Consider the following 19,070-nt stretch of genomic DNA (forward strand, 5'->3'; position numbering starts at 1 on the left):
CAAACTTTCATATGCAAAAGAGAAATCAAAATAACATATTCGATGAAATAATTTTTTGAAGGTTAAAAAAACGTTTTTTGTTGCAAATGTTTTTCTTAACATGACAGATTTTGTTAGGGGTTTTGAAATAGAAAACAAATAATCGTTTTTTTTTGTTGAAAAATGATTTTTTTGCTGGCAGCACTTAAAAAACAGCTGTCTGTTTAACGGATTTATTTGGTCTTAGTTTAGATACTATACTTTAGAGAAGAAAGTAATCTGAAAACTTAAAGGTAGACATCTCTAGAGGAACTACCTTATATGGGGAAAATCCAAATAAAATTGTTTTCCTACCAATTAACAAATAATTTCTCGGCGAAAAAATTTGAAATGTGGGCTCTGGTCATTTAGATTAAATAAAATTGCCTCACAAAACAGAGAAACACAACACTAAAAAAATTTTTAGAGTAGAGAAAAAAATTGAAAAACAACAATGTTAATGATAAAGTAAATTGAAGAAGAACAGGAGACAACATCAGTCTACGTTCTTTCCTTTCTACTTGAGACCAAATGACCCAGGGCACAAGATTTCAGTCAGTCCAAACTTTCACAGTCACACGGGAAGGCATCGGTACAAAGTACGAGAAGGTGAAAAGAAAAGACAAAGTGATCATCATCTTCAGTGTTGTTCTCCTGTCGGTAAGGTGGAAAATGAAATTGAGAAGGAATGAAAGATGAAAGAGTACAATGTTTTGTGCGTGGATGAGTGAGGCGTTTTGTGAAGAAAAAAAGAAAAACGGAATTGAACAACACGCCAGAAGCCAAGGAAGTTTTAGGGGGACGAGAAAAGGGAAAAACGTCATTCGATCAGCTGATACTCCCAGGTAAAAGGTCCTCCTATCTGTTTTCGAACACATCAACGGAAACATCAAATAACTCACCAGATGATTGTGCTGTCGTCGGTGACGCCATAATTTCAATAATTTAGAAATTGAAATCCTAGTAGGTTAGAGATGATCAATTCTCTAACTCAGACGTTTTTTTCGCACTGTATCGAACCAGATTCGGTAGAAAGGACGACTACTGACTGTTTCTGTGATTCTCTACGACTATCATCACATTAAGCTATGGGGCAATCAGAAGTGGAAAAAATGTACTATGACCGGTTTAAAACATACAGAAGTGGTATATAAAAAACGAATAGCCGATACAGAGGCATTGTGTCTCATCAAGCGGCGAACCATGAAAAGAAAATCACTTGTGATTGACGGTTTTGTTTATCACCACACATAGTCACAGGTCTAAGTACTTTTGGTATAATTTAGAAACGGGGATTTGTCAAGGTTAGGCAACTAATAAAATTTTAACTACTTTTGATAGATTTTTTTGAGATTTTTCTCATTTTGCTTCTCTCGCTCTTTCACTACCTATCTTTCAGAAATCGACAAATATTTGGTTGCTTCTTCAACTTTAACACAAAAATTGTACTCTGAGTGATCGATGGTAAAAAGCAGTGTTTACCCCTTGGCTATGGTTTTCAATATCTCTATGTACTAATGAAATCGTATGAATATTAGCGACAAAAAAAAACCAAAAGTTGATATTACTTTGTGATCTAAGGTTGCAAACTTAAAACAAAATTCGTTAGATTATACATGATCCTTCTCAAATCATATCTCAAAAAAAAAATCAAGAAGACAATTGAAGACATCAAAAATCATAAATGTACAGTGAGAAAGACACTAGACCCTACAAAACAGCTACAAAGAAACATTTGAAGTGGAAAGTCCAAATATGTTTGACTGGAAAAAAACCGTATAGAATGAGATTAGTGAGTACGATTTGTGGCTGACGGGCAACAGACGTCTGTGTGCGTAGTCTACATGAACCACCAGAATGCCAGGGCACACCGGAGAGAGCAACTGTTCATCGGGGAGGGATGCAGATGAGGGAGGGCCTTACGTTGGACCGCCGCACGATTATATCGTGGATCGATCGATAGGGGGAGAGGTATGATGGGTACAAAGTACAATGAACGGACCTGGTGGACCCAAGGAAGTGCACTTTGGTCTGTAGTGAGGAGTTTATGGGAGTTGTAGTCTGTCAGATGGTCCAATGTGATGTGGGACTACAATAGGTGACAAGTACGATAATATGGGTGATTGATTGAGGAACTATTGAAAGAGCAAATAATTTCTCATATACACAAAAAAAGGTTTTGAAAAACGTTACATACTAATCTGGGCTGATCGGAGGAAGACAAAAAACACATTGTCAGAAAAACGGTCAGAATATTTGTTACAGTTTTAATGAAAATATTTGAAAATGCAATTTTAATCTTATACTTGAAACAAGTGTTTTTTTTTTGAAATGTGATCTGCATTCTGATTTTCAAAATATAAAACTCACATTATTGCAATTTCTGTGTGCAGCAAAACTTTTCAGAAACAATGTTTCGTCAGTTCAATCTCCGGTAGAAAATTCAAATTCATCTTTTGCAACATGAAAGTTTCGTTGTCATTAGAGCGCTTTTACATTGTATGGCCAGTGAAAAAAGGATTATTATAATCCCGACCTCTCAACAGAGAGTCTTCAAATTCAAAAAATAACATAGAAATCTTTATAAATCATATGTTTGTTTGAAATTATTGCACACGAAGCAAAAAAAAGCTTTTTAAATACCGATAATTCAATAAGAAGAACTGATTCGAGTGTGATAATTAATAATAATTATAAGGAAAATTGAAAATTATATCACAGATAAATTACTGAACCCGTAACTTGTTACAAAAAAGACACTGTTCCATAGCGAATCCAAAGAATGAGGAAAAAAGGAAAGCAATGGACTGAAATATTTCAAAAGAAATTCCAAAATAACTAGAAACCCATCGAAAAAACAACAAATTTGGACACAAACACGTAAATGATGATGAACCACGGATGAGCGAATAATTGATGAAAACCATCTGGAAATCAAAAAATCTTTTTTCGGATGTTGTTAGTCACTCAGTCCTATAATAGATGACTAGGCAAAGTTCTCCAAAAACGCCGACGATGATGTGCGATCCTCCTTGAGCATTTTATACGAGTATTGCCTACGTGTCAACCCGAATGAAGCGCGTCGTTTGTCATCGAAACAAAGCAACGAGTGCTCCTTGGCGCAAACCAGGACGAATAGGCAGAAGACAGCGGATAGGAAGAATAGAGGGGCCCATAGGCTCTCAGAAGCAGAGTGAGTTCTGAAAAATGAACGAAAGCGATAGTAATAGTCACCCGGAGAGGACACCAACTCTTTGACAATTAAATTTCGAGTCGAGTCTCGTAACGGGAAGAAGCGCATGTGATAGATCATTGCTCCAAGAGCCCACTGGACTTCTTGACCCGCAATTGTGGAGACACTCTGGAACTTGTTATGCGTCTTGTCCACTGAGAATCCATCATGGAGAACGGAAGTGATCCATGCTGATTTGAAGCACTGAGTCTTCAATCGCTCCTCATCGGCCCGAGGGTACAAGTTCTTCTTTGACGCTGCCTGAAGTCATAACAATAACCTAATGATCACCTCCGTAACTCTAGTTTACCTGAATAGTGGACCATCTCTGACCACAATACTGTTCAGACTTCTTAGCAATGTTCTCTGCATTATATTGACCTCCCAGTCCAAGAACATCGTGTGTTGAATACCAATACTCTGAGAATCCATACATCTCGACATTTGAAAGAGGAATGTTAGGTGCTGGAACGGCTCCAAAGTAGCATTTCGCAACCTCTGCTTTGCAAACTTCTGACGACGTTTCAGGGTTAAGAAGTTTCTTCACTTCAGCAGCACAGGTATCCCAGTTACCAGTACCCTGTAAGCAGAAAAAGATTATTTTCTGTATACCTAGACCTGAATCCTCACTCTTCTCACAAAATTGTCACCATTCTCCATTGTGACTGTCTTATGAAGGTTCAAGGGCATGCAATCATCTTGTATTACTGTACCATTCTGGTCCTTCAGCTTTGCCATCAATGTTTTTTCGTACTTTCTGATGCCTGAGAACGATTTTTGTAAGTTTCAATGACACGCGAGGCTGGCAAACCTTCATTAACACCATATCCTAAGAAAGTGGTCACGAATAGCTTGTACCTGAACAAAGAATCATCCTCCCTGCACCCAAGATTGATCTAAAATATTAATTTTATTTTTAGAGTCATTCAGAGGGAAGAAAACAGGCAATTTTCTTGATTGTCCTCATTCAGAACTAAGCAAAATTAGCGATTTGCTGCCGCCGCAGCAGCTAAGAATGCTGGAGTTTTCTAGTCCATTATGCTAGGCCACGGTCCTCCGTCCAAAAACATTCGTAAGAAATCCCATGCACCTTCAATGCTGAAGCTTTTTATGAGCTTAAATTGGAGACGCAGGGAATTTCCTGCAAGGTTCTTTGCACAGAGAACAAAGATCTTTTGAAATGGCCCAGAAAACTCTAACATTATTGAGTGCCGCAGCAAATTTCTGATTTTGCATCGCCCTGAATAATAAAAAACCAGCTCATGCTATGCTTTGATTTTTTTTTTGAATCACCGCATGACACCATTTGCTTCGAATTTATAAAAAAAACCTACATTTTCCACATTAATACTATTGAAATCGTCGTTATCCGGCAATTCAAAAGCGATTTGTGCACTAGCTCCACCCATATCAATCATTCCCACGGTTTTAGATCTTTGCTGTCCTGGAGACGTTCCTGGGAAGTCTGGTGTGAAAGTTCGGTTGAACTTTCCTGAAATTTTCAACTTTTTTTTTCAACTATCAGGTTTTCCAAGCTCACCCAAAGCGTAGTTGACCGCTATCCAGCTGTAAATGCCTTCCCATTTTCCCTCGATGATCCTAATGTGTTCTTTTAGGACTTGCATTGATGTAATCTTGGGAAGTTCTGTTCGGAGATTTGTTAGAACTGCCTCCTTCTGCCTGAAATTCATTAAATGTATTTTCAAGAGCTAACCAAGGACTTACTCATCGGGAATCAGTCTCATACCAGCGGTGGCAAAAATGAAAACCGGTGTGTAGGGTCGTTTTTCTTCTGGAATGTGTAGCTCGGCGAGCTCCATCAGTGGCCTGAGGTATTCCGCCGCTTCGTCAGGTTTCGTTCCGAATGTACTCAATCCCGGACTAATCTTTTTCATAACTGGCTTATTATCATAAATCACAGGCTCGATTTGTATCAGCTCGGAATCTGAAAAATTATATTTTTATCTAATTTTTGTCCTGTGCGAAAATATTTCGAACATACCTGAAGTGCTGACCCAATTGTAAACGAATAACCGTGTTCCCGTTGACCCAGCATCGCAAATTACTCCGTATGACCTTTCTTGTTCTGAAAAAAAATTAATTAATCGAATTTTTCAAAAAATAATAGAGATTTCCTACTTTGTAAAATAACATTAACCGTCGTGTGAGCTGCAACGGCATAGATACATATGATTAATGATAAGAAGATCATCGCCGTGATGGCAAGTATGGTGAATCGCCGACTGACACGCATAAGATCACCGCCGCATTCGGAACAACTGTGAAAATTTTTATGAATGGTTTTGCAAGGAGGGAATGAATGAAAAAGGAAGAGAGGGAAACGGGAGTATTGATGAATCATTTATTTTCTATAATTTCTACTATTAGTGGAGCAGATTTTTTTTTACTTTTGGTGTTTTTATTGTTTCGGAATATTCGCTGTTCTACAAAAAAAAACACAAAAAGTTTAGAAAAGTCAGTTCGAACGCTGAACCTATCTTTGGCATCTCCTTATCTGGGAAATCTCCGAAATAACAGCATTGCCAAGCGCGGTTTTATGTAAAAAAGAAGCAGAACGATGTGGAAAAAAGATCGACGACGCGGCTGCCAGCGTGGATTTGGTTTGGTTTCTCTGCGTCTCTCTTCCTCTTTTCTCTCTCTCCCTTCCTCTCTTTCTCCGTTTTGTTAAAATTATAAAACGCATCGCCGTCGCGGCCGATTGTGTGAGGTGTATGTTAAAATAGAGCAAACACCAGTTTCATCGATTGATTGAATGGTGAAACCGGAACCAAACTAATCAAGTACTTCTAAAAAAGTAAATTGAGTGATAAAAACACTCGAAAATTGAAAAAAAAAAGAAGAACAACAGTGATTGTCACGGGAAAAATGATTTATTATAGTACAGGGACCAGATGGAATAACCAGATGGAATTTTGTTTTCAAATTAACGAGATTTGGTGGAGAGAAAAACCCGGAATTGATAATGAACAATTAATAATATGAAACTGGTGTGGTGAATTTTTTGACAGATAAATAAAATTGAATAATTAGTTAATTTCAAGCTCTTTCGAGCATTCAATGACGCTGGTTATGGTATGGGTGTGGAGCCCGATTATACGAGCGATGTCCTCCTTTGTATGGACCGGAGTGGTGCTGTCGGGGGAACTCCTGATCACGCCCTTGATCCGGATATCTGCCATGCTCATGATGACGTGGTGCACGGTGTTCATCGTAGTGTCTTGGCTGGTCCGGGAATCTTGGATCCTGTGGCAGACGAGGTCTCTCCTGATAACGACCTCCTCGGTCCTGGTAGCGCGGATCTTCTGGATGGCGTTGGTAGCGTGGATGCTCCTGGTAACGGTCATGATGACGTGGGTGCTCCTGATAGCGGTGCTGATCTGGGTGGCGTGAGTGTCCGTGGTGGTATCTGGAATGCTCTCCACGTGGATGTAGCTTCTGAAGCCGGGCCAGTTCTTTCTGGCGAGCATTTTCAGCTTTCTGGTATCGAGCTAAACCCTTAGCGTTAGCTTTATCTCTGAACGCTTTCAGCTGAGTGTCAAGCGTCTTCCCATTTGGCTGAGCAGCTTCCATCTCAAGTCTCCGGGAAACTGAGGACCAACTCGCTTCCTTCATCCTTTCATAATGGTCTTGGGACTCCTTTATCTTCTTGAGCTGTTCCTCGGTTAGTGGAGGAGGTTCAATCGGAGTTGGTAGTGGTCTTACAGGATTTCCGTAATTACCCAAGAGATTAACTGGTAATTCAGGTTTTGGCTGTGGTGGAAACTCGACTTTTTGAAGTTGCAGATTACGATAGCACTCTTCGTACGATAATGGTGTTGAAAATCCTCGTCGACCGGTATCTTGGAACTTGCGTTGTCCTTGACCTGGCTTCTGCGACTGTCCATAGACTTGAGAATGTCTTTGTTGGTTGCTGCTTTGTTGCCGTGCATCCTGCAATTGCCGCTCACGGGCCATTTGTCGAGCAATGTTCCGTTGGTGTGGTTTTTTATTGATACGTTGTCGACGCCTCATCTCATCTCTCTTCATGTTGTGATACATGGCATCAAACTGTTGAGCAGCACCCTCGACAATTTCCAACTCATCATCCTCAAGCATGTCCGTGTCGTCGCGGAGAATCCATGAGAAGGCACGAGCGATTTCTGGATTTTGAGAGAAAGCAACCATTTGTGTCATGTTGAAGTACTCGGAAGCGAAGAGCTTTCCACGTTCGTGCAATTTTCGAATAGCGCGGAACATTTTGTTGATATAGAACTGCATTGCTTCAGGTGTGTACCATCCGACAACTAAAAAGAAAAAGAAATTAGATTACGGTTGAAATTCTCTTCAAACTCACGCATTGAATGATCCAACAATGGAGCTGGCTCATCAATCTCTTTCTCATACGCCTCAAACTCTGCAATTTCCTCGTCTTCATCATCATCAAGAAGGTGTCCATAGAAGAATGATTTCCAACTCATTTGAAGCTAGAAAATACGAAATTTTAGATATAATTAAAATTTTGAAATGCTCACCACAATGACTTGAATATGGAGCTCTTCCTCATCTTCCTTCTCACCATCATCCAAACCATCTTCGTCATCGTTGTCAACGTTGTCAACTGGAATCAGCTTGACTTCCGTTTGTTGAGTGACGATAAGTCCTTCTGGCTCTTCGGGAACATCTGCATCCTCAATAATGCAAGTGGCGTTCTTTTCGAGAGAATCGTCATTAGACGATGAAGACTTGTCAACAACTTCCAAAGATTTGTCAGAGTTATCCTTCGACTTGTCAGCGCTATCCTTTGATTTGTCAGCAATTTCCATAGATTCTTCAGCGGAATCTGAATGGATCTCGCCATCCTCAATGGACCCTGAGTCATTCTGCCCATCGATAGGCTTCTCATCAGTCTTCATATGATCTTGGGGCTCATCTGACATTGTCTCGTCAACTTTCTCAGATTCACCTGTCGCAAGTGGCTCCAATGGAATTGCTTTGATGGTTGATTGTGATCTACTGTCAAGTGATGCCGGTTCTTCAGGCTCCTCGGGAATGATTGTTTCGGTTGGAATGATCTTGACGGGTTGTGCCTTGTCTGGTGTGATGTCAGGAGAAGCTGGTCCATCAGGCGATGCTGGTGCATCAGGAGACGCTGGTGCATCAGGAGACGCTGGTGCATCAGGAGACGCTGGTGCATCAGGAGACGCTGGTACATCAAAATCTGACGGCGTGTCAAAAAATTGTCGCTTTCGTGGACTAGCTGGAGTGTCAGGAATCGCCTTTCTTGGTGTTTGGACTGGAGTCACTTGGGGAGTAGGTATTTTCCTATCGAGTCTTGGAATTGGAAGACGGACCAAGTTGACCTGCTGTTCCTCCCGCAACATCTTATCCAGTGCTTCTTGCTCTTCTCGAGCTGCTTTTTCAGCTGCTTCTTCCGCCTCCTTCTGTGCTGCAAGCTCGATTGCCTTCTGAGCAGCTTCCTCAAGCTTCTTTTTGAGAGTCTCCTCGTCGTAGTAGGTCTTGTCGTTTTTGAGAACCGAGTGAAGTCTGAGGATCACAGGACGACAAATTCCGGTGATGCGATCCTTTCCACACGCGACCAATAAGACAGTCTCCGGACGCTGAAAATTGAGATTATGGAGGAATGTGATTGAAAAATCAAACGTACATCATCCACAACCGGCGGTGGCACTTCCTTCTTCTCACCGTTGCCCTCGGTTTCACCACCCTCTTTCTGCGGCGCTGCATTTGGGTCCTCGGTCTTGGCTGGCTCTGTTACCTCTTGTTGTGGGGCTTGTGAAAACTGCTTCTGAGCGTCTTCTGACTCTTTGTCTTGCACCTCCTCGGCCTCCGCATTTGCTTTACGAGTAGACTGTCTGGTGGATCTTTTTGGCGTTGGTTCCTCGTGATCCGATGGATCCTCGTCTTCTTCAACCACAACCTTCTTCCTCTTTGGACCACGCTTAGGAGGAGTCTTTGAAGGTGTCGATTTGGTTGGAGTAGACTTGGATGACGTCGATTTGCTTGGAGTCGATTTGGCAGAGCTCGATTTTGCGCCCTTCTTTGGTCCTCTCTTCTTTTTGGTTGGAGTGTACTCCTCATCGTCATCGGAATCGTCTTCAACCTTTCTTCTGGCTGGCGCCTTTCTCTGCTTTTTGATCACAACCTCCTCTTCCTCCTCTGGCTCCGACTCTTTCTTTTCATCAGGCTTCTGTTCAGACTCTTTCTTCAGCTTCTCTTCCTCTTCCCCAGCCAGCTCAACGTCTTCGACTTTGACTTGTTCTGGAAGTGCTTCAACTAGTGGCACTTCTGCTTTTGCAACTTCTGGTTGTGGAGTTTCTGCTTCTGGCACTTCTGCTTTTGTCATTTCAGCTTCTGGAACATCAGCCTGAGATGCATCCTCCGTCTTAGCAGATTCTCCTTCAAGAGGCTCAACTTTTACATCTTTGACAGCTACCTCTGTTTTCTCTTCGGTGACTGGCTCGGAATTTTCCGTCTTGAGGGCACCCTCTTTCTGTTCTTCCGACTCGGCACTTTCTGGCTGGCTCTTTTCAAGTTCTTTGAGTTCCTTCTCCTTTGCTTTCTTTTCAGCATACGCTTTCATCTCAGCCTCTCCAAGCAAGTCTTTCATGATGTCATATGCCACAGCACTTTCTACCTTTTGCTCTGAAATTAAAACGAATTATTCAAGATTCTCCGCACGCCACAACTCACTTTTGTTATCATAGCAGCTGTCGATTGGCAGAATGTAGCTTTTTGAGAGCACAGGAAGAGCTTCCACAACTGAGTAAGTGGTCGTTCCAAATAGAACCAATTCTTCGATTTCGAAAGTTTCATGCCTTTGAGCTGGAACACGCAAGAATTCAGTGTTCATAGCCAATCCAAAGTTGACTTTTGTGATGTATTCACTGAGGAACTTTTTATGGATCAGTTTGGCACTCTTCAGCACTTCGTTCTTTCTCACGAGATGCACTCTCTTGTGCGATTCATCTGTTAAATCGAGTTGTTGTCCGGAGAAATCCATAAACAGAAGCTTATCCTTGTAGTTTTTGAAGTCAACAAGTGTCTGAAAAAGGGTTCATTCGTTTTGAAAACAGTATAAGAATCACTTACATCTTCATCCACACAAGATGTCAGAATGAAAAAGTGATTTTTGTCTGTTCCGTCGCCTTGAAGTACAGTTTTCCAGAGATCTGTAAAGTCGTTCTTGGTCCTTGACAGTGTGAACATCTTCTCCTTGTTATCGCGAAGAGTCTCTTCAGCTTTCCCAACCTCTATCGGCAAGTAATCATCACCAATGTGCTGTAGATTTATTTATTTTTGCTATTTTCCTCTCCAAACGTTTTGCAAACTCACAATGTGCACTCTCTTCCAATAGGCTGGCTGGCGATCACCCGATTTGGCAAGATAGAGAAGAAATTCGAACACTCTGTCCATCGCTGTCGATTTCTTGGTGACTCTTGTGAACATCCGAAGACTTGCGTCCACCAAGAAGTGAATTTCTTTGCGTTCTTTCATTACTGAAATGAAAATATGTTCAATTTTTCATTAAATACGATTTTTAGAAACATATATTGGCAAAAAAGTAGAAGAAACAAGAAAAAAAGAAAGCCGAGAGACATATGAAGTTGTGAATGAACGCGTTCACTAGCGGAAAAATGTGCGCGCGCGTTAAAGGCGCATAGAGTTTTCCTGTCGGGTCTCGACGCGATTTCTCTTTAGAGCGCATTTGCGCGCACTGGTCGGGGTCGCTCGTCCCGTTGAGTGACCCTTTCCGCACTGTTTTCTGTGTGTTTCGCTCTTTTATGGTCCCCTCCCCACTGTTCTCTGTGCGCATTATATTATTTATCGATTTTAGGTGAAACAATGAGACCGTCCGCCGTTGCAATGGGAAAACACTTTGGAAACCTTGGAAAGATGTATGGAGAGCATAGATTTGCATTGGCACCAAACGAGCAGAAGGCGTACAAAGGATTCCTCGACCAGGCTTTTGTGAAGACATTCAAGACGTACGTTTGGGACCAATGGTACTACTACATTCCACAAACGATCGGCGCCTATTTGCTCTACGACTGGGCCAAGAAGACCAACCACGAAGCCAATAGAAAGAACCCAGCTGACTACGCTAATGATGTATAAATTTGTCAGAAATAGTTTGTTTTCTTTTTGAAAAATGAGTTTTTAGCGTACAACTGCTTTAATAAATGATTCAAAAATAAAAGTTCGTTGTTTTAAAAATGAGAAATACAGAGATTCATATATAACTCAAAAAAAATAACATCGGGATTGAATTCAGAAAACGAAATTCAATAAATTATTCCGCATTGGTGGCGATTGGTTGTGCTCCTTCTGGAGTATTCAACATCAATTGTCTGAAAGTGGCACAGAAGCTGAGGACGTGCTCTGAAAATGATTTTCCTTTCATATAATGAAAAATGTCAAGGATATCGTTCACCTGACAAGATATAACCAAAAAATACTTGTACTCCGACTCCCCAAATGAGACTTTGAAGTTGTCCGTACACGCTGACATCGGCAGCTCTCTCCTTGACGTGCGAATAGCAATCTTCGAGCGGACACATCATGGTTGTGAAGAACTCGATGAAGACAAGGCCGCAGAAAATTGTTCCGAACAGGTGGACGAGCTGAAAAAAATTATTTAGTCTGGCAATCCTGATAGCTTAGATACAAGTAACAAGATTTGAACCACGCCGAAGTCCCGTTTCATCTTCTTCAAAATCCATGCCATAGCAATGTTGTAGATGACGAAGCAGGCGGCAAAGATGTTCTGCTCACGCATGTATGGACACTGCATGCGGATCGTAGCGATGAACATCAAGTGAGAAGTGACGAATCCGGCCTCAACTGCATTGACCACATACCAGTTGTACCATTGCTTTAGAAACTGGAAAGCAAATCAGGAATTGGCAGATTCCAAGAAAGCTTACCTTCCGAAAAGCAATGATGTGTGTGTCTTGCTGGACAACATTTCCAGGGGTGTTTATAGTCTCCATTACCTGTGATAAATAATTTTTGGATGTTGGTGTCAACCATTGAGTTGAAAATAAGGACTTCGAAGATCAGTAGACTACCCTGACGTTTGGTTTTAGCAATTCCCAAACGAAAAACTCATGATAAAATTGCACTATGTTAGCACATTATCCTATTTTCAGTGATTTTCTATTTAGTTTCAGTTAACGCAAGAACTTTAGTCTAAAATCTCTAAGCCCTGTAAATAAACTTGAATTATTTCTCAGCTCTAGCCGAGGCCTTAAAAAAAGAGGTGAAACGCAAGCACAATGTGAAGTAAGTAAATGAAAAGTGCTATTGAAAAAGCACGTCCCTGTTTCCTTGACAACGTGTGTGAAATTGATACACTCACTCATCATACACTCACAATTCCCCAGGGTCCTCAGCCCTCGCAGATTATAATTACACCTTTCGTTTCCTTGGAAACAAGGAGAAGAACCATGGCGCCATCCAAAACACTGATGCAAAGAAACAAAGGTATAGTCGGAGTATGAAATCACAAATGACAACTGTAGCAATGAAGAATCAAATGAATAATTTCACTAACAACGGAAGGTGTCTGGGAATTTAGGCAACTTTTGCCAAGTACTGCTAATATAATCTAGCATCTATGTTTCTGGAATGTACTGCTTCTCAAGTTTCGAACATTTATATTTCATCAATCTGCATAAAGACTTTTCTTTTGAGTGTTTCTTGAAATTAAATGTGTATATGATGATCATGCACCAACATGGATAGTAGAATAGAAAAAAAACTTGATCAGAAACTCTTTTCTGGTAGTGGACCGTGAGAAAACGTATGATTACTTTGATAAAGGGTGCTTGGTACAAGAAAAATGGAAAACGTTAGAGATTTTTTTGCAATGTGGGTTACATGGGAACTTGCTGTTTTGAAAGCATGATCTATGGAATACAATAACTGACAACATTTTAAAGACGAAAAAAACATTGAGTTGAAAACAAAACTTGGCATTTCTTAACACGTCCTTAGTCTAGTGTATTCTGTAATGGACCTTTCGAAAAATTGGATAAGAACATCTTATTAAAATCTAAATTTAACGAAATCTAAACTCAAAGACAAAACTGTTGTAGAAAACTAGTATCGAAAAAGGAGGAAATGAAGTATCCGATATATTTGAGTGAAAAATTGGATAAGAGAATTAAATATAAATAATATGTAAATATCAAAGAAATGATGCAAAATCATGAGAGAGTTAATTAAGAAAAGAAGTTAAGCAATCGTAAAAATTCTACTCGGCTGGCCCAACTCATCTCCATAACTGGTTACGAAATCTGATTGAATCTCTGGGTGTTTTTTGTTAGATTCGGTTTCATGACGATTCATTGTGTATGGCTTGAGCAGAATCAGAAGCCGTCGACGTTCAACTGAAAAAAAACACATTCGCGAGAGCAAATTTTCTTCAGATATACGAACAATATAATGATACTAGCAAAATGGTTTAAAATCCAGTTCCAATATACAGCTTGCCTTCAAACGAGGAATTTGACAGTATGATGATGGCAGGCAAGACCAGTGAAAAATATGCTTTCCATATAAATTGTAAGAACTGAATTCTTGAACGTACTTTGATTGCGCAAACGTGAGAGTAAAATGATGCGCAACACACCAAAAACAGGAGTCGAGAGAGAGAGGGGGATGACACCACAGACACGGGGAAGATACAGTACCTACCGAGCAATAGGTATCGAAGAGCTATCGTTGCGCAATTAAAGATTCCGATGGACTACGTCTTCTTGCTGCTGTAGCCCTCATTTACACGGGTATCGACAGGTGTCCTATCAGAGCATCAGTGTTGCTATGAAAAACCTTCATACGAATCCAAATCCGTTTTTTCCACCTTCTCGCTGCATTGTTTGAAGTGGCTGGGAAATCAGCTGGGAAATGAGAACAAAAAAAAAATGAAAAATGACCGAACAATTTTGACTTTTATAGGAATCCAGACAGTGATGCCATGTAAACGCGGTCCCAGACAATTGACGTTAAAGTCTGGGAAGGTAGAACACTCGAAATATCAATACACAAATACGATGGAAGCTACAGAAAACTCCACTTCGCTAGTGCATTTGCTCTATTTTTCCGCAAAGAGAGCATAAATCATAGGAATGGACTTTGAAACTTTAATGAAATCGCGGCTCAAGGGGACGGAAATCTTGAATTCCATCTAAGCTTAAGAGGTCAAAACATTTTTATCCTATCATAGAAAATCGAAATGTGAAGTAACAACCACATTTTTGTGCTCGCCTTATTTTTCTTCAAAACCTTCTTTTGGTTCTAGAAATCTTGATTCACGTTTAGATGTTTCATCGCAAGTGGAATATGGGTCTCGTCACGGGAGGATCAAGCATTAGAATGCAATTTTGCGATAAGAAATGATAAGAAAAGTGGAATAAAAAAAGTATTTCCATTAAGTTACAATGTGACTTGAAAATTTATGTGACTTGAAAATTTATGATACGAATGATAGATTGATTGATGCAGATTTAATTGAATTGGAGAATTGGTGCTCGAAGTGGAAAATGAAAGCGGCTCCTAAAAAGTGCGAATACATCAAATTCAATGCAACAAGAAAATATGCCAACTCCAATGTTATGAATCCCAAATTAAATCAAGCTTTGATTCCCCCTGTGGAAAATGTCCGTGATCTTGGGATCTACTTTTCCAGTAACCTGAGTTTCCATTATCATTATTCGTTGATTATTCGGAAATCACATCAGAGGATCAACATGCATACATAAAAATAATTCGGGAGAAGGGTGGGAGAGAATCAGGCATCAAAATGCGATTCAGCAACAATAAGATGTAGAGAGAATAGTGAATCGGAGTTTAAAAGTGGAATAAAAAACTAAGAGTATACTAAAAAATTACTAGGGGGAAACCAAAAAAGGAGGGGGAAATCGTCGATGGTCGGATAGTTGGAAGAATAATAGAAGGTGTTGAGTGATGAGCGTGTAAACGAGATAATGTAAACGGGAGACAGAGAGACAATATATTAGGTTGTTCCGAAAGTCTTTTACATTTTCTGAGCACGCATTTTATACATTCTTGCCGATCGATTTTCGTTTTTTTTTGATTTAAGAATCTTTAACTCATGTTCAATTGTCAGTCTTTTTCAAAAAATCTCAGTCCATGGCCGAGAGCCTCGCCAACAAAACCCATGATGTTTGAGGTTACCTCCTTTTTGAGTTCTGCAAAGGAGGATCCGATGCCACTGCTTATCGATCTATTTGCTCCGTAATTGGTGATAAGTCACTTGAGTATCTTGTAGTGCGACCTTGGTTCAATCGCTTTTGGAACAGCGGATATTCGCTCAAAAAGAAACCCAATTCTTATCACCTATTTTCAAGTATCGACGCCGATATCTGGAGAAAATAGGTGATAAAATTTGTGAATGCAACGTTTTCAAACTACATAGATCCGTTTTAAACTTTTCAAAATTTTCAAAGAGATCGGAAACTTGACAGCAGAGATCCAGACTCTTAAAAATGGTCAAACCCAACTGAAAAGAACGTTTTTTTTTTAAATTTTATTTACCGGTACCTTATATACCGCCAACACAAAACAGACCCATATAGATAATACTTGGCTTTTTGACAAACGTTCAGCCAGTAAATCACAAGATGTTTTTCGGACATACATAGGCCAAGTTATGGGTATTAAAAAATTGTGTTCTTCCTGTGTGAATTACAAGTATTTGACAAATTATGAAATGGTTTTAATTTTTCGATTTTTAATTGAGAGGAATTGTTGGTTAATACACTTTTTACAGTTAACTTTTCAAATCAAAAACTGTTATTTCGTGCAAGTTTCATTTTCAGGTATTCATCTCGAAGGACAACATCAAATGCCTCATTACTGAGTTTCTTTTGTCACAATGCGAGCTGAGAACTGAGTAACTGTTGTCTCGACTCAAGAATCTTATCGCTCACAAATTGTTTTCCCGCATGGCTTTCGCTCTTTTTCCGACTCTCCAATCACCGACGATTACTCCGCATCTTCATATTTCATTTCTTTACAATCCCTCCCTCTAAAATTCCACTACTCTCTTCATTTCTCATTGCAAAATCGCATTCTAATGCTTGATTCTCATCCCAACGTTCTCCCGGACCATTTTTTCTGTATAATGATGATAAAATAAAATGTTTTTCAATAGAGCATGCTTGTATTCCAAAAAAAAGAACATTCTCAAAGGTACAATCCGAGATCTTTTGATTTACTGGCTGAACGTTTGTCAAAAAGCCAAGCATTATCTATATGGGTTTGTTTTGTGTTGGCGGTATATACGGTACCGGTAAATAAAATTTAAAAAAAAACGTTCTTTTCAGTTGGGTTTGACCATTTTTAAGAGTCTGGATCTCTGCTGTCAAGTTTCCGATCTCTTTGAAAATTTTGAAAAGTTTAAAACAGATCTATGTAGTTTGAAAAAGTTGCATTCACAAAATTTGTTTTGAAAATTCCTAATTGTTCAGTTTTTTCCGATTTCTAAAACATAACTTTTCTGGCTCGATTTTGTACCAAAAACAGGAAAAACAGGCGCCCTTCAGAAATTTTCACGTAACTAAAAAACAAAGAATTAAAAAAACTGGAAATGTTGCAACAAGCGGTGACAATGTCAACTAAAAAACTGCTACATCTTGTTTACCCTCATTGAATTATTGTTGGTGGACAACTATTTCCTATCAGGTGTAATCAGCTGTTTGTATGCTACTATTCCACTATCAAAGGTTCTTTCGTTCCTGCTCCGTCGAGCAATCAGAAGACTAATTAGTTAGCATTAACGTAGCCTTTCCATGTTCCGAGTTGCCAACCAATACAGAATTCTATGACATTTGCCTGGAATCTTTCAATTCATAACTTCGAAAGTCAGGCTGCAAAATACAGGGAATGAGGCATCTTTCCACTTGTGATAATGCAATTAAACGTACCGTAAAACCTGTAATAGAGGAATCCGAAACAGTCAACTTTAAGCTATTTTTTATTAGCTCCCATGCAAAATATCATAAGTTTGTTATCTAATATAATGTTTGAGATACGATGATAAACAATTCATCAGCTGACAACTTTTTCATACCTCTGACAGGAGCCGAGATCAATAGGCTCAAAGTAAAATACATACCTGCAAAATCAGGGCCCGGCCCGCGGGTCTGGCCGGGCCGCGCTGAAGATTTTCAGATTGGATTCAAGATTTCCGTCGGTCTCTTGGAGCTGCTATTCCACAAAGTTTTCAAAGTCCATTCCTATGATTTATGCTTTTTTTGTGTGACAAAAATGACACAAATGCACTGGCATGATGAAGGTTTCTGTAGCTACGCTCGTACTTGCGCATTGCCGTGTCGAGTGGTCTACCTTCCCAGACTTCAACGTCAACTGTCTGGGTACGCCTTCACATGTCACCACTGTGTGGGTTCCTATAAAAGCTGAAATTCTCAAAAATTCTTCGGTCATTTTTCATTTTTTGATCTCTATTCCCAGCTGATCTTCCATACTTTAAACAATGGATAATATAACTTGGTCTTTGTTTTACTGGATACATTTGACAGCAGCTTCGTCAAATATTTGATGAGATACGGTTTGAGAAATGGAAAAACAATCTCGAAATAACGCTTGAGACTTCTATTTTAAACATTCATAGCATAGAGAAAAAATAGAATTCTTAGTTTCATACCCATCTCTTCTTCCGTTCTAAGTGTATTACTTTTCTATTATTAGATACTAAATGAGATATACTGCAAGTAATGCAGTACTTTTTGCTTTCAGGATTGCTCAGTCACTCTCTTTTAGCACTTTTACTGTTCCACTATCCATAATTTATTAGTTCTTTTGTCCACGATTTTCGGGAAAAACGGCTAGAATGGCGGAGAGTAGTCATGATGAATGATGAAAATGATTTATAGGAGCTTAGAAAGTTGTGAATAACCCGTCTGACGTGTGACTCAATTGGTGTTTCTCAGTTTTAAAATAGTTTCTAAACGTTTCTGAACAAATCACAAGCGAAAATTGAAAAGAAACTATGAGCAATATCTTCTTCTATTTTCCTTATGTTTTTTGATACCTCGATTGCAAAGGAACGACTCCTTCTTTTTCTCAAAGGCATCAGTTTTCTTGTTATTCAGTTTTGAGTACCGGTGAACCCCGGGGTCCCTAGAAGGCTCATATATTGCTGTGGTCCCTCGGCAAAAAACGTGTCACATTTTTCATATTAGAAGGACGGGGGGAGCGTCTCGAAGATGAAAAAAGCTCTCTCGCGATAGATGACACATTCACACATACATACACGCACACAGATACAAAAACCTTTCTCGCTTTCTTGACATGTCCAATTGTGATTGCATTAATTATCGGTCATATCTCCCAAAACCCCATCGCAAATCCGTTTTTCTAGTCCCGAGAAGAGCAGTCTATAGCAGTATCGTCTTAGTCTTTTGCCCTTCTATACACCCTTATCCCATTTTGGAAAGAGGGGCTCCAAAACCAGCTTTGTCCAAAAACGGAAATGCAGTTGCATTTTTGTCAGCGATTCCGTGATTCCAACCAAATTTTTTTGGTTGTAAAGTGGCACCCATGTTTTCTGGGTCCGTCAAATGGGGACAGGGTAAACAGAAAATATACTTTTTGGAATATCAGAATACATCTGAGTTTTTCTTTTCTTTTATTTTGCATGCCAGATTTTTCTCTCTTCTTCTTTTTCCAAGTTTTCCATCGTGTGACCATTTAATTAAGGTTTTTGATCGCACTATGTGTCTCTTGAAATGTAAATATTCAGTTTCTTTCAATG

At 39.6% G+C, this 19,070-nt stretch overlaps 4 protein-coding genes across 4 annotated transcripts; 1 reads left to right on the forward strand and 3 right to left on the reverse strand.

Annotated features, from left to right (window-relative positions):
• Nucleotides 1-3,004: 3,004 nt before the first annotated feature.
• Nucleotides 3,005-5,504, reverse strand: Cbr-mig-23 (the record flags this gene model as incomplete). Its single annotated transcript, XM_002644725.1, has 10 exons — nucleotides 3,005-3,218; nucleotides 3,270-3,511; nucleotides 3,561-3,830; nucleotides 3,881-4,014; nucleotides 4,062-4,146; nucleotides 4,585-4,742; nucleotides 4,791-4,930; nucleotides 4,976-5,195; nucleotides 5,253-5,336; nucleotides 5,390-5,504. The coding sequence occupies 10 exons, from the start codon at nucleotides 5,502-5,504 to the stop codon at nucleotides 3,005-3,007; spliced, it is 1,662 nt and encodes a 553-aa protein (XP_002644771.1).
• An 821-nt stretch (nucleotides 5,505-6,325) lies between these two features.
• On the reverse strand, nucleotides 6,326-10,765 carry CBG14785 (the record flags this gene model as incomplete). Its single annotated transcript, XM_002644726.2, has 7 exons — nucleotides 6,326-7,554; nucleotides 7,605-7,734; nucleotides 7,783-8,868; nucleotides 8,916-9,913; nucleotides 9,962-10,313; nucleotides 10,361-10,549; nucleotides 10,604-10,765. The coding sequence occupies 7 exons, from the start codon at nucleotides 10,763-10,765 to the stop codon at nucleotides 6,326-6,328; spliced, it is 4,146 nt and encodes a 1,381-aa protein (XP_002644772.2).
• A 369-nt stretch (nucleotides 10,766-11,134) lies between these two features.
• On the forward strand, nucleotides 11,135-11,386 carry CBG14786 (the record flags this gene model as incomplete). Its single annotated transcript, XM_002644727.2, has 1 exon — nucleotides 11,135-11,386. The coding sequence occupies one exon, from the start codon at nucleotides 11,135-11,137 to the stop codon at nucleotides 11,384-11,386; it is 252 nt and encodes an 83-aa protein (XP_002644773.2).
• Nucleotides 11,387-11,561: 175 nt separating this feature from the next.
• On the reverse strand, nucleotides 11,562-12,261 carry CBG14787 (the record flags this gene model as incomplete). Its single annotated transcript, XM_002644728.1, has 4 exons — nucleotides 11,562-11,650; nucleotides 11,703-11,892; nucleotides 11,955-12,152; nucleotides 12,196-12,261. The coding sequence occupies 4 exons, from the start codon at nucleotides 12,259-12,261 to the stop codon at nucleotides 11,562-11,564; spliced, it is 543 nt and encodes a 180-aa protein (XP_002644774.1).
• Between the last annotated feature and the right edge of the window lie 6,809 nt (nucleotides 12,262-19,070).

Source organism: Caenorhabditis briggsae, assembly GCF_000004555.2.
Source record: "Caenorhabditis briggsae complete genome, chrX, whole genome shotgun sequence".
NCBI classification, from domain to species: domain Eukaryota; kingdom Metazoa; phylum Nematoda; class Chromadorea; order Rhabditida; family Rhabditidae; genus Caenorhabditis; species Caenorhabditis briggsae.